Below are 15,379 nucleotides of genomic sequence, written 5' to 3'. Positions count from 1 at the left end.
CACTTCACACACTTAGTGCCCACTGACCGATCTCGCACTCATAGTGCTCGGTTAAAGGAATTCGCACACACACAGTGCCTCTAATCATTCGCACACATAGTGCTCTTATTCATTCGTATTTGTACATTGAAATGACTTAACCATGTCTATAAACATCATGTATGTACACTTTTAAACATATCATCTCATTTAAATTTGAATTCGTATAGTAATGAACACTTAAACTTTGCTCAAATTACCGGCACGAAGCCTACTAGGCGCAAAGGCCCGAATACACGTTACCAGCATGATTGCTCTTCGGGACCTAGCCCGGATATAACACCAGCACGAATGCTCTTCGTGGTTTAGCACGGATATATCACTAGCACGAATGCACTTCGGGACTTAGCCCGGATACATCACTAGCACGAATGCTCTTCGGGGCTTAGCCCGGATATATCACTAGTACGAATGCTCTTCGGGACTTAGCCCGGATACATCACTAGCACGAATGCTCTTCGGGGCTTAGCCCGGATACATCACTAGCACGAATGCTCTTCGGGGCTTAGCCCGGATATATCACTAGCACGAATGCTCTTCGGGACTTAGCTCGGATACATCACTAGCACGAATGCTCTTCGGGGCTTAACCCGGATACATCACTAGCACGAATGCTCTTCGGGACTTAGCCCGGATATATCACTGGCACGAATGCTCTTCGGGACTTAGCCCGGATACATCACTAGCACGAATGCTCTTCGGGGCTTAGCCCGGATACATCACTAGCACGAATGCTCTTCGGGACTTAGCCCGGGTATACCACTCTCAATTCTCATGTACATATATACATATATAACAATACACATTAGTATATCATTTACATTACTTGAATATAAACACATCATGCTTATCGACCATTCAACTTTCAGTTACATAGCCACATACAAAGATCACATTTATAGTCGTACACTCTTCCAAAATTGCATCACTTATACCCTTATAATTCAATCCAAATCAAAATTCAAATGCGAGTACATGATACGTACCTGATTAACTTAATAATTTAAGCATATCCAAGTGAAGTTATATCGTAAATTCTCATAGTCAGAAGCTTGCTACAGCTCGATCGGGATCAAAATTCATTGCAATACAACAAACACATTTTAATAGTCAAAAAATCATCACACTATCATTTTATCACTTTATGGCATGTATAAATAGATTCGCGCGTGCTATGTTAGTCCTAGAATCGACTAAACCGTAGCTCTGATACCAATAAAATGTAACACCCCTATCTCGTAACCGTCGCCAGAATAGGTAAGGGGCATTATCGGACTTGTAACTCACGTTAGAACAGTAAAATTTTACACTTTTTCTTGAAATAAAGATCATTCATTTAAATAAGTACTAAGCACAGCCAGAGGTAAAATTTAAACTTCACTAAGTAAACATTCAAAAGATGCCATTTTCGCATGGCTTATATACATTAACCAAAAATATTCTTCCGCCACTAGTCTATTCTATACATGCCATAAAATAGTTCTAAACATAACAGTAACAAGCAGTGGATAGTGATAGTGTGACTAGTTGCTGACGATCCCCGAGCTTGTAGCTTCGCAATGAGATCTATAAAACAGAGAAAACAAAGTAAACGGAGTAAGCATTACAATGCTTAGTAAGTTTTAAGCAGTGTCAACAGATAACAATCAAATTAGAACATAGTTGTTCGTATTTTTATTTCACTCTTCCTTCGGGCATACCATCCCTTTACCGAATATGCACATCTCATCATATACAATAGGCAGATAAACTTTCACATAAAAGTGAGCTCATGTGACATAGATATATTGTATGATTTCACATAACCTCTCACACTGATCCGATGTCACATAATCATAGGAATCGTCTCATAGATTGCTCTCGTATGCATCACATAACTACCTTATGATTTAGTTCAAATCAAGCTCACATATAAACTTGGAGTACATACCTGTTTAACCTTTCGCATTGAATATATTTATAAGCAATTCTTATCATGAAATCTTATAGCTTTAACCTCTACTCGGATTATCGGTGAGACCTTTAGCTCAGACAAAATCTCCACACGAAGTTATCGGGTCTTACCCAGACAAAATCTCCACACGTAGTCATCGGGTCTTACCCGGACATAATCTTCACACGTAGTCATCGGGTCTTACCCGGACATAATCTCCACACGTAGTCATCGGGTCTTACCCGGAATATATTTCCAAGTTTCATGTACATTTAATCACATGTTACAACATTCACATCGACTGTCATATTTGTAATTCATTTGCCTCATCAAATATCTAATAATACACACCTTTCACATTTGGTCGTTCGGCCACAATATACGCACATCGCCTACATATTTCACACTATCCATTCGGCTTTACCACATATACATATCTCATACATATATTTCACATTAGCCATTCGGCATTACCACATATATGCATGTTCATATTCATCACATTGGCCATTCGGCCTTATCACACATATGCATGCTCACATTCATCACATTGGCCATTTGGCCTTATAACATATATGCATGTTCACATTCATCACATTGGCCATTCGGCCTTATCACATATATGCACATTCACATCACAATTATCCAAATATACTTCACATATCACATATACTATCATGTATACACTTTGTCTTGGCCGAATCTACATTACTCATTTTCCAATGAATAATTCAATTTCACGCCATACTATCATTTCATATTCGAATACTCATAAACTTACAATTTCACAAATTTTAATATCAAAGATCCATCTAACACTCATATATCGTTTTACAATATCACAATTTAGAATTCACGTATGGGTTTAATCAATAGCTTATGAGTAACTAAAACAAGTTTTATCCATGTTTACAACAAAATCACATATTCACTACGAGCTGTTTTCCTGAGCAGTAGTCACTAAATTATTTATAACTGGAGCTACAAAACTCCAAATCACTTGCCGTTAATTTTCCCTGAATATAGACTCGTATATCTTCCATCAATAAAATTTCCAGAATTTTAGGTTTGGCCAATCAATACCAGATTTTTCTTAAAGTTTCCCCTGTTTTACTGTTTGACTAATCTGACCACTCTTCACTACGAATCAAATTTTTCATTGTACAGAATTCAAAATGTGTTCTATTTGATTTCATTTAAAACTAGACTCATTAAGGAGTCTAAGAATATAAATTTTATCTTATAACCATTTTTGTACAAATTATAATGATTTTCTAAAAACAGAACAGGGGATTTCGGAGTCATTCTGACACTGTCCCACACAACTTTAAATATCTCTTTATAGGGAATTTCTTTGCTGACACGGTCTCTTTTATAAGAAATTAGACTAACTAAGCTTTGATTACATATTTTATTCAGCCTATAATTCCACACCAAAAATTTATAGTGATTTTCTAAAATCACGTTACTGCTGCTGTCCAAAGCAATTTATTACAATTTGCTCATAAATTTCCAAGTCCAAACACTTATGAACTTACCATTTGAGTTTAAGACATATCATGGCCACATCATATCTTATTAAATCAACTCATTGTGTCCTATTATGATTGAATTTACTCAATGTTTAATCACTTAAAACTTACCTCGGAAGCGGTCGACGACTAGATATCCACGGCTATTCGTTTACTTTCTCTTTTCCCCTATCCGACTTTGATCCTCTTTGCTCTTGGGCTTAATTTAAACGAATGAATTTGTTTAATCATTTCGAACATTAAAAGCTCTTTTAAAGCACTTAACCCTTATACTCAATAATGAACCAAACCATATAGCTAATTATTTTATCACATCACCTCAAGGACATATATTAACTATCATACACCCAATTCACATGCCAAGTTGCAAATAAAAAAAATGCATACACACCAATAATTTAATTACTCATTTCAACCTTATAGGGTAACTTCAATGCATTATGTATATACCATTTGCCATACACGTACCACATTTTTAACAAGCCGAAATTACTCCTACATATTATCCATTATAATTATTTCATAGATATAAAACATAGCTGAAAAATCTTTAGCCTAAATGCGTATAATAACACCCAAATCATCAACTATTTTAACGAACATGACACATAAGATTAACTAAAACTCCATTCAATTTTAAGGTATTAACCCTACTAAACTCATACCATGACCATATCTAATCGAATTCAAGTAGAGGATTAATTACAACCATGTACACCAATATATAATTATAACATGTTTTGATATCTTATATATCCCATTCGGCCCTAACCACACAACTTAGCTTTTATAATAAACCTTATCTTAACCAAATGTACATATATATATACTCAAAATATCATTCGATTTCAAAGGCATATTAACACCATATAACCGAATGTTCATAGAATAATATACATATACTCATAAATCCAACTTTAAAAACTCATACTTATACATAGCATATAACCGAAAATACTTCATGAATCCACCTACATTTACATTATTATCATATATAGAATTTGCATTTACTATCAAATAACAACTTAACTTACTTTCAATTAGGTAATCAAATACCTCATACCCAATCATTTAACAACTAAAATAATAAACCACAACATTTAAATTCATCTTATTCTTCTCCCATTTGACCGAATGAACATTTGTCTATTGATGTGACAGCCCAAAATGTGACCCTAGTCGGAAAGTGGTTTCGGGACCACAAAACCGAGTCATAAAAATAATTAACCGCCATATTTGAAGCTTATTATATGTATATATGCATGTGTGAAAATTTCATGTTTGAATTTTGTTAATTGTAAGTGAATTTTATTAAATAGGACTTGTGTGAGAAAATTTAGAAATGTGATAGGCAAATGTTAAAGTGGCCTATTGATGCATGTTAAAAATGCTTGTACTTGCATGTCAAATTGGCCAAATTCTAGATGGTGGCCGGCCATGTTATGGACTAAAGCATATTATAATTATTTTGTGTCAACATTTTATGCTAATAATTTTATGTTACAAAATGAAATAAGGAATAAGGCTAATAAAATACTAGTTAATGGGAGGAGAAACCAAAGTTTCTCCATCCTTGCTCCTCATTGCCGTACCTAGAAGAGAAAAGCTTTGAAAAATTCAGCTATGGTGGTTAGCTAAATCAAGGTAACTTCAAGGATGATTCTTGGATTTTTAGCATTTTTTTTAGTTAGTCATTAAGTTCTTTGCTTAACCCATGACCAAAATTTGAAATGGTGTGGTGTCTTGAGCATTCGGTTTTAGTTATTAAAGGATGAGATTGGGTTTATAGTCTTTATGTTTTATGAAGAATTGTTGAAGAGAAAATGTTCAAGAAATGGTTGTTGTTCATGTTATTTGGATGAAAAAGAAAATGGTAGTTAGGTGAAGTAGAGTCTAACAAATGAGCACATATGTGCATTAGTTGCTAAATGGAGAAAAATCGGCTAACAAGTTGGGTACTAAGGCCGAATATGATTTTGGATACTATTGGGCAATGTATGTGTTTTGAATTGATGGAATGGAGAGGATGCTTTAATTGTGTTATGAACAATTATATGTTAAATTAAGGTTTGCTAAGCTAGCTACTAAGGTGAAATGCAAATGTTAGCATTTGATTTGGTAATAATCTGCTTGGGGACAGCAGCAGTAAGGTGATTTTGGAAAATCGCCATAATTTGTAGGAGTTGAATTAGAAGCTGAGTAAATTATGTCATTAAATCTTGAAGAGTCTAGTTTCTTACAAAAGAAACTATAAAAACAAAAGAGTTACCGATCTTGAGATATTTGAAGTATTGTGGGGCTGAGTCAAAATGACTACTAGATTCCTTGTTCTGTTTTTATAAAATCAGTATAAATTGTACAAAAATGGCCCTAAGATAAAATTTATGTGCTTAGACTCCTTAATGAGTCTAGTTTCAAATGCAATAAACAAGAACATATTTTGAATTCTGTACAATGAGAAATTTGATTCGTAGTGAAGGATAGTCAGTTTAGTCAAACAGTGAAACAAGGTGAACTTTAAGAAAAATCTGGTATTGTTGGGCTAAACTAAAAATTTTGAAAATTTTATGGATAATAGATAAATGAGTCTTCTGTCAATAAAAATTTACGGCAATTGATTTGGAGTTTCGTAGCTCCAGTTATAAAAACTTTAGTGACTGTTGCTCAGGAAGTCAGCTTATAGGGAAATTGTAATTATATTGTAAACATTAATGAAAATTTGCTAATGAATTATTTATTGATTTTTATAAAGCTTACTGTAATCTATGTGTGTGAAAGTCGAATCTATATATATTATATTCTGAAAGTAATACTTGAATAGTCGATTAATGACTATTTTAAAATTTGTTGAACTTAAGCTCAAGAGCAAAGGGGAACTAAATCCAATAAAGGGAAGGAAAAAGTAATTGAATAGCCATTGAAGTCGTTCGACAACATCCGAGGTAAGTCTTCGAGTAATGACCCTACTTGAATTATATTGAAATGATTAGTCATACTATGACGGATAGCCGAATGTGCATAGAGACTATGTTATAAAGCCAATTGAAATCATGCTCTTTGTGTGTGGCTATTGAGCCGAAATTGGAAAGGTTTAATAAATGTTTTGTGTTTGAGCCTTAGTAACGAAAATGAAATATGGATGTGTCATGATTGTTGATATATGTGTGCATGAGCATTTGAATGATATCCGGGCTAAGTCCCGAAGGCATTTGTGCTAGTGATTTTATCCGGGTTAAAACCCGAAGGCATTTATGCTAGTGATTTTATCCGGGTTAAGACCCGAAGGCATTTGTGCTAGTGATTTTATCCAGGCTAAGACCCGAAGGCATTTGTGCGAGTTGATATATCCGGGCTAAGACCCGAAGGCATTTGTGCGAGTTGCTATACCCGGGTTAAGACCCGAAGGCAATTGTGCTTGTGGTTATATCCGGCTAAATTCCGAAGAAACTTGGGTTCGAAGGTGAGCGTGTTGTGCTGTAATAAATTCAATTAATACGCTCGAAAAACCCAAACGATAAGGTATGTTTGCGTGTGCATCGGAAAAGTCGATTCGTTTTAAATAGTATTCGTTCAATCGACTAACGAACTTTCGGCTTTTAGATAGGTTAATACCTTGTGTGTATATGTTGATGAAATGTGAAGTAAGTATGTTTATGAGAATGTGTATTAATAAAGTGATCCATTTAGCTATGTGAATGTAATACTTTAGTCAAAGCTGATTTCATTACTTGAAACTTACTAAGCTTTAAAATGCTTACCCCGTTGCTTTGGCTCTCTGTTTTATAGATTTGTTCGTTAGATATCGGATTCGGGATCATCGAAGTCAAAGTCATCCACACTATCAAAGCCCTTTTGGTACTCTTTTAGTTGAACTCTAGATATGGCATGTATAGGACTACCCTTTTTGTTGTGGGTCATGGACCCTTTGGATTTGTATAATTTTGGATAGCCATGCGAAAATGGCTTATATATGTTTGAGCATAATGTTACAATCATTTGGTATGGATATGGTTATTGAGAGGTGTGGTTATGCTTAACAAGGATTGGCCATGGGAATGGTTAATCACTATCATAATTTGTGCTATTTATGCTAAAAGGGCTAGTTGAATCATGGAAACTATGAAATAGGTAAAGTCTACCATAAAGGCAGATGCTGACACCAGCAGTGATGTAGATTTAGAAAATCACTAAAAATAGTAGGAATGGAATTAAATAGTGAATAAATTATGTAAACGAACCTTGATGAATCTATTTTCATAGGAAAGTAACAAAACGATCATATGGACAGTATGTTAAGAGATATTCAGGTTCTCGTGAGACAGGTCCAGAACGGTTTCTGGATTCCCTATTCCGACTTTGGAAATTCATTATAAATTAACCAGAGATAATTAGGAGTCATGCCATATATTTATAGATTCCTCTCTGAGTCTAGTTTCTATAGAAACAAACGTCATCAGTATTGAAGCTCTGTGCAGGGAGATATCCAAGTCGTAATGCGCAAAGGTCAGTGTAGCCGATCCCTGTAACATGGGAGACTTTGACTAATAAACTGTACTAATTGGCCTGACCAAAAATTCTAGAAAAAAATATGTAGATGGGAATATGAGTCTAGTTTCATGGAAAATTTACGAAACTGATTTTTGAGTTGTGAAACTCAAGATATGATTTTTAAGGTGACAGTGATGCAGTTAGCCAACTGCCTGGAAATTTTTAAAATGGATTGTGCAAAGAAGTGATATAAGTCTGCAAACCCCTCGTGTCCGACTCCGGCGACGGACTCGGGTACGGGGTGTTACAATTGATGCATGAAATTAAACCATGGGTTAAATAAGCTATGCACTTATCAATCTAATCTCATAGTCAATTAAAAAGAAAATCACAATGCATACCTTAAACTAGGATAGCCATGGCCGAATACCTTGGTTTTTCCTCTTCAATCTTCCCTTTCCCAAATTCGGCAACCAAGAAGAAAGATGAACATGTAAAATTTTTTTCTTTTGTTATCTTTCTTCAACTCACGGCAATGGAGGGGGGGGGAACATGGATGAGACAACTTTGTTTTCATCACCCCTCCCTTTTCATTTCTTTATTACTAACCTTTTATTTTATTCTTTCTCCCATAAAACACTAACACCAAATGTTTTTAATAGGCTTTAACTTATAGCATGGCCGGCCACCTTCTTGTTCTTTGGTTAATTTGACATGCAAATACAATTATTTTGCAACATGCATAAATAGGCCACTTACATTTGCCTAGCACATTTCTAAATTTTCCCACATAAGTCCTATTTAATAAAATTCACTTACAATTAACAAAATTCAAACATGAAATTTTCACACATGCATATGTACATATAATAAGCATCAAATATGACAGCTAATTATTTTTATGACTCGGTTTTGTGGTCCCGAAACCACTTTTCGACTAGGGTCAAATTAGGGGTGTCACAGTTTTAAAAACAAAACATTTTATAATGTGATCCAATCACACCTAAAAAGATTGGTGGCGACTCCCGTTTTCGTTTTTCTTAAAGTCGATTCCCATTTTCCAAAACTCGATTTAAAGAGGGTCTCAACATCAGGTTTGGAAATAGCAACAAAAAATAAATTTAGGGAAAACAGAGTTTCAAATTTTTTTTTCAAAATAAGATCTTGGTTGTGGTATCTAAAGTAATAAACACTTAATCAAAATTGTACATTTCTGATTCGTCCAGGATGAGCACTTCGACCAAGTAATCTTCTCTGCTATCCTCAAGGTTACGTCTGTCGAGTTTGGTCTTGCTTTGAATAAAAAAAATTCACAAAAATTACCAGTGGGGTAATTTCAAATTTCTCTAAATTTTTTGGTCAAGTTGTAAATCAAAAAAATATCTCTAGAAATTTTTTGATATAATCTCTTCAAAGAATTTTCTATCTATAACTATATATTGAATTCAAGTGTGTGAAAACTAATAACCCAAGGCTCTCTTTATATAAGGAGAGTCTAGAGAGTTCAACTATGATTAAACTAAATATTAAATTAAATTTAATATTAAGATAATTACTTTAATATTAAATTAATAATACTATTAAGATAAGTATTTAATTTAATTTAATATTAAACTATTAAAATATTATTATTTTTGGAATAGTTAATCTGAAATCAAATTCTCTAGTAGAATCCAAATAGGAGTATAACTCTTCCACTGCTCAACCACTGAAGACCAACAGCTATCGGCCACCGAAACACCGTCACAGCTGCCGACACCGCTGTGTTCGGTGATGCAGGTGCAACACCCTTACGGCACCTCGAGCTGGTTCGGCTACTATCGATTCTGTCCAGGTCAATGATGATTTGACTGGTCTAGTCTAGCCACCGGTTGGACCGTCGGCCTAGTTTCACATACTAAGCCCAGTCCAACCAGTTGTCTTAATTTTGGGCTCCCAGGCCCAATTTACAATCTTAGGTCCAATTTTCAAGTTCAATTACCCATTGACCAATTTTATGACTTGAAAATTAATTTCTAAAAATATCATATTAATTTTAATTAATTTGATTAATTTAATTTTATTTAATCAAAATTAATTTTTCCAAAAATCAGTTAGATTTACCAAATTAATTTTTCAAGAAAATTCTTTAATTAAATTCTCTAGTTGAACAATTCTCACGAACACTACTTTAATTCCACATCGAATAAATCAACTCAATTAAATTATTTCCAAAGTCGTAGAATTTTCTTCTAAGTCAAATGCAGTCCGATCGAGCTTTTGTTGAGTTAGCGGAAGGACCAATCGGACATATACAATTAGGCTTTAATAATTGCAATTATGTCCAAAAGCATCATTCCGATAATTCCAAATTACTTAATCATGGAGTCAATCCACAAGAAGTACCATGATTGGAAACTCCTTATTGTATACTCTTTACGAAAGTAATTCATCCAACTGTTTTGTCCAGTGACCTCATCATATGTGTGCTACCCTCATATGATATCATTGATTCTTTTGAGTTAAATCTGTTCACTCAATACAATCTTATTTTTATCTCATTGTCACCATTGTGTCTTCTTAATGATTAATATGATCACTGTCAACAAATAACTGTGATAAATTGCTTGTTTGAGAACTAACAATCAGTGACCACGTTCCATATTTATCAATCTACATAAGTCAATGAGAGGATATCATTAACTCGTTAATTAAGCTCTAAATTCTATTGTTGCTAGTAAAGTCATGCCATACACAAGTCATGTACCCAACATACCGGTTATGGGCTCGATCATCTTTAGAGCATAAGTCTCCACGTATATCAAAGCACATGAGTTGCATACGCATGGTCAGTTACTAACTCAAGATTTAGGTAGATCACACCATAAATGTCACAAGTGAATTAATTCACAAACGGATTCAAAATTAATTCATCTTGAGTCCAGTCCAATATATCATTCTACCAATGAATACATCTATGTTTCTACCGATAGAGTCAACTGCTCCAATAACCAAGACTTGCTATCTCCCCAATTGGAATTGTAGACGACATAATAATCATTCTCAGTATTTGAATCAAATGTTTACTTTGATTCTTTTACAGGATTATGTTTCTTAACCTTTAGCTAAAAAAAAATCATTCTATTTGTAAAATAGTATTCCAAGAAAATACATAAAGACAAGATCTTGTTAAACGTAGTTACTCTATTTAGGGCCTTTTTAGATAGATGATGCGTTTATCTACAATTAGTATAAAATTAGCTTTGGTGGTGAAATTAACCATTATAGCGTGAAACAAAAAGAAAAGTAAATATCACTGGAGGTAAACAAAAAGAAAGGTAAAGAAAGGCTCCTAATCAGATGAAAATTTCTCTCAAACTTTTAGCACTCTTTTGGAACGTAAACAGTGAAGTGAACTAGAGATGTTAAAAGAGGAAGATAAATGGTTAAATATACAAAATGTGTTTAACATAAATCCATTTACTCCCCATTAATTCAATCCTTTGAATTGTTAAATATATAATATATGTTTAATGTCTTCCTGTTTTAACCATGGTAAAGGAGTCTTCTTGATTTGTTAATTAAGTGAAAGGCACCAAAACCAAATTTATAGCGTTTAAATTGAGTACATTTTGTATATACGGTCAAAAGCCGCCTCAGGGTTCAATGGCTGCTAATATTTGCCCAAAATAAAATCTCCTTTAGGACTTAGCTTCGTGTACGATAGCCAATTCGATATCTTATGTAGGTAACTATGTTTCGTAATACATAGAATTGTTCAACTTTTTTTATGTTCGAACTTTTTTTTAATTTGCAATGTAATTATTTGTCTTATGTTACATTTTAGTCATTTATGTTTAAAATGTTATATTTTAGTTATTTACGTTATCGTGTTGTAACATTTTAGGTACTGAGCCATTAATTGTCGTTAACAGTGTAACAGAAAGCTGACGTGGCACGTTAAATCATCGCTTCAAATTAAAATTTTGGATTAAATTATACAATTGGTCCCTATATTTTTTTCATTTTTTTCTTTATTTTTCATTCTCTTCTGCTTCTCCCTATGTTTTCCTCTCTTCTTCATTTCTTTTAACATAGTTTTTTTATATTTTCTAAAATTAAATTTTTCAAAAAAAATAAAATATAGGAGTTAGTTTTAAAAAATACGTTAAAAGAAATGGATAAGGGAGGAAAACAGAGGGAAAAGCAGAAGAGGATGAAAGAAAAAGAAAGTTAAAAGAACATAAAAGAAAAAATTAAATTGCTCTAAAAGAAAAAATATGGGGACAGATTGTATAAATTAGCCAAAAATTTTTGTTTAAAATGATGATTTAAGTGCTATGTCAGTTTACCATTAAAGGTAACAATTAACGTTTTAATAATTAAAATATTATAACCCGATAAAATAAGTAACTAAAATTTTAAATTTTAAATATAAATAACTAAAATATAACTTGAGATAAATAAAAGTTGCTATTAAAATTTAGGTATATCAACATTAATAATGTTGGCCCCATATAAGAAGAATTCATGTGCAAGAAGTTAAAATGGGTCAACAGCCGCCTACATGCCAACCCTTAATTTCCAACTTTTAGTTGGTGAGGATAAGATGAGACTAAAATCCGACATTGCATATTGAAAGGTCAAGCATAATCAGATAAAAAATCTTGGTTCATTCATTGAGTACCAAGTAAGTCACCCTTTTTTAATCAAAACTACAACAGTGAAGGAAACTACGAATAATCTATCATTCACCATGACTTTCTCCCACCATATATTTATGTACACCCTTCCAATCTTCCTACACTACCACATCGATAAATAAAAAATGAGCTTTCTTCAGGCCTTGTCAATTTTCCTTTTGCTTTTGTTGTATGTAGTCGTAGGATCAGCTGAGCAGTGTGGAAGGCAAGCAGGCGGTGCTCTTTGCCCCGGTGGTCTATGTTGTAGCCAATTTGGCTGGTGTGGCAGTACTGCTGACTACTGCACAGTTCCTGGTTGCCAAAGTCAGTGCAGCGGTAGTGGCCCTGCCCCTGGGCCTGGTGGGCTAACCAATCTTATATCAAGAGAGACCTTTAATCAGATGCTTTTGCATAGGAACGATGGGGCTTGTCCTGCCCGTGGCTTCTATACATATGATGCTTTCATTGCTGCTGCCCGTTCTTTTCCTGCATTTGCTACAACTGGTGACCAAGCTACTCGCAAGAGGGAAATAGCTGCCTTCTTAGCCCAAACTTCCCATGAAACTACTGGTTAGTCCATTTCGAAACTAGATACAAAATGTTTATCATCATTTCAACATGACTTTTGCAAACAATCTTAGAAAATATTATCGTTTTAACAATTAAATTTCATGATTGATGCATTGCTGCAGGTGGGGCAGGGTGGGCTGCACCGGATGGTCCTTATGCATGGGGATACTGCTACAATAGGGAATTGAATCCCCCTTCATCTTATTGCGCTTCGGATCCAAATTACCCTTGTGCTCCTGGTAAACAATATTTTGGCCGGGGTCCCATGCAACTTTCTTGGTAATAGCATGATCTTTCACCATTCGTTTCTTCTCTTGAAATGACATATTTATGGTAAGATGTTGACTTTCTAATATAATTAATCCACTTTGGTGTTTCAGGAACTACAACTACGGGCAGTGTGGAAGGGCCATAGGGGTCGACTTGTTAAACAACCCAGACCTGCTATCAAGTGATCCCACAATTTCCTTCAAGTCTGCGTTTTGGTTTTGGATGACTCCACAATCACCGAAGCCATCTTGCCACAATGTGATCATCGGAGCATGGTCACCCTCCAGTAGCGATCGGGCAGCAGGTCGGGTTCCAGGGTATGGTGTGATCACAAATATTATCAATGGAGGCCTTGAATGTGGTAAGGGTTGGAATGCACAGGTAGAAGACCGCATTGGGTTCTATAAGAGGTATTGTGACATACTTGGAGTTAGCTATGGTAACAATCTTGACTGCTACAACCAGAGTCCTTTCGGGAATGGAGTCTCGGTGGACTCAATGTAGCTTTTTTGGCTCAAATGAAATCAGTAAACGTGCAAATAAAGATGTTTGACCTTCTTCTGTATGCATCACAACAGTGAACTGATCTAACTTTGTTGGGTTTGTTATGACACTGTTTCTTTATTTAGTCCTTGATGATTTGTGAAAGAATAATAAAATGGGTGGTTTTCTTTCATTTTTTCTTTTTTTCTTCTAATATATTTCGCAATGTTTATATTCCCGAGAGAATATTCTACAAGATCAAATTCTATGATTACGTTATACGACACCAGCAAAGGGTTCCAAAGCTTGAAGCTGTAAAAATGTTGGATTCTCTTCCTATGGCTAGTCAGTTGACAACTGTTGACGTGAATGCCATTATTTTGCTAACATATACTTACTAATCTCTTTGTTTACTTTTTCAGTATCGTTCCTTACATGTTGAGAAGATTGTAAAGTTGTCAAGATTGTTAAGTTTATTATAATATTGGGATCTCTTGAACAGTATAATTTGGAGGTTGGCATACGAATATTATGAAAAATTCTATTTCTTAACTCTTTGTTATATAATATTGTATTTAACATTATAACTCAATACTATACAATATTGCATTTAACATGGCATATAAAGTCGTAAATAATAAAGACACAAAGTTACAGTTTCATACATAAAACATAAATTTATGCATCATACAACCATTCAAAAGCATGGCACGAGTTATAAAATGCTCGAAAAACTCATCAGGCGTGCAAAAAGCAAAATCTGAGCTAATGCTATGGCCCACCGTGGCTTTGGGGCGAATTTGCGTACTTATATAGAAGGTTGCGGCATGGCCACTGAAGTTGCTACTGCCTTAGAAGGTGGCGGCCTTGCGCCATGGTTTGGCCACTGTAACTGAAAATCTTCTTTTCTTGGACGAATTTTTACAATTTTTCTGATTATCCAATGCCAGCTGAAAATACATAATAATGTTAAAAATTCATCAAATATCATATCAATCGTTATAAAATCAACCTAATATATAATATTATGCATAAGATCAAGATCAAGACCAAGATAAATATTCCCTAGATAAAGTACTGTAGACACTCAATTTTGCCCGGCCCATTTCAGTATTTAAAAAACCCAAAAAAAAAAACGAAGTCCAAGTTCAGTCCAGAATTACAAATATAATTTGACCCGATCGGAATGGCCCATTACTTGAAAAGATTTAAGATCCATCTACAAGCTTGACTCATATGGAAATATAATCTTCAATGATATGCAATCTTAGATATAATACAATCTTAGATATGATTGCAATCTTAGATATGATACAATCTTAGAAGATATGATTTTGTAATCTTGGAGATTTAATTTGTAGATATCATTTAATCTTAACCGTTGATGTAATTGATCTGTACCG

General features: G+C 34.2%; 1 protein-coding gene across 1 annotated transcript; it reads left to right on the top strand.

Annotated features, from left to right (window-relative positions):
• Positions 1-12,586: 12,586 nt before the first annotated feature.
• On the top strand, positions 12,587-14,169 carry LOC107918485 (endochitinase 1-like). Its single transcript, XM_016848056.2, has 3 exons — positions 12,587-13,223; positions 13,346-13,502; positions 13,604-14,169. The coding sequence occupies exons 1-3, from the start codon at positions 12,800-12,802 to the stop codon at positions 13,995-13,997; spliced, it is 975 nt and encodes a 324-aa protein (XP_016703545.1). The 5' UTR covers positions 12,587-12,799; the 3' UTR covers positions 13,998-14,169.
• The last annotated feature ends 1,210 nt before the right edge of the window (positions 14,170-15,379 follow it).

Source organism: Gossypium hirsutum, chromosome A01, assembly GCF_007990345.1.
Source record: "Gossypium hirsutum isolate 1008001.06 chromosome A01, Gossypium_hirsutum_v2.1, whole genome shotgun sequence".
Classification (NCBI taxonomy): Eukaryota; Viridiplantae; Streptophyta; class Magnoliopsida; order Malvales; family Malvaceae; genus Gossypium; species Gossypium hirsutum.
The sequence above is the reverse complement of the archived record's forward strand: the minus strand, read 5'-3'. Positions and strand labels throughout refer to the sequence as shown.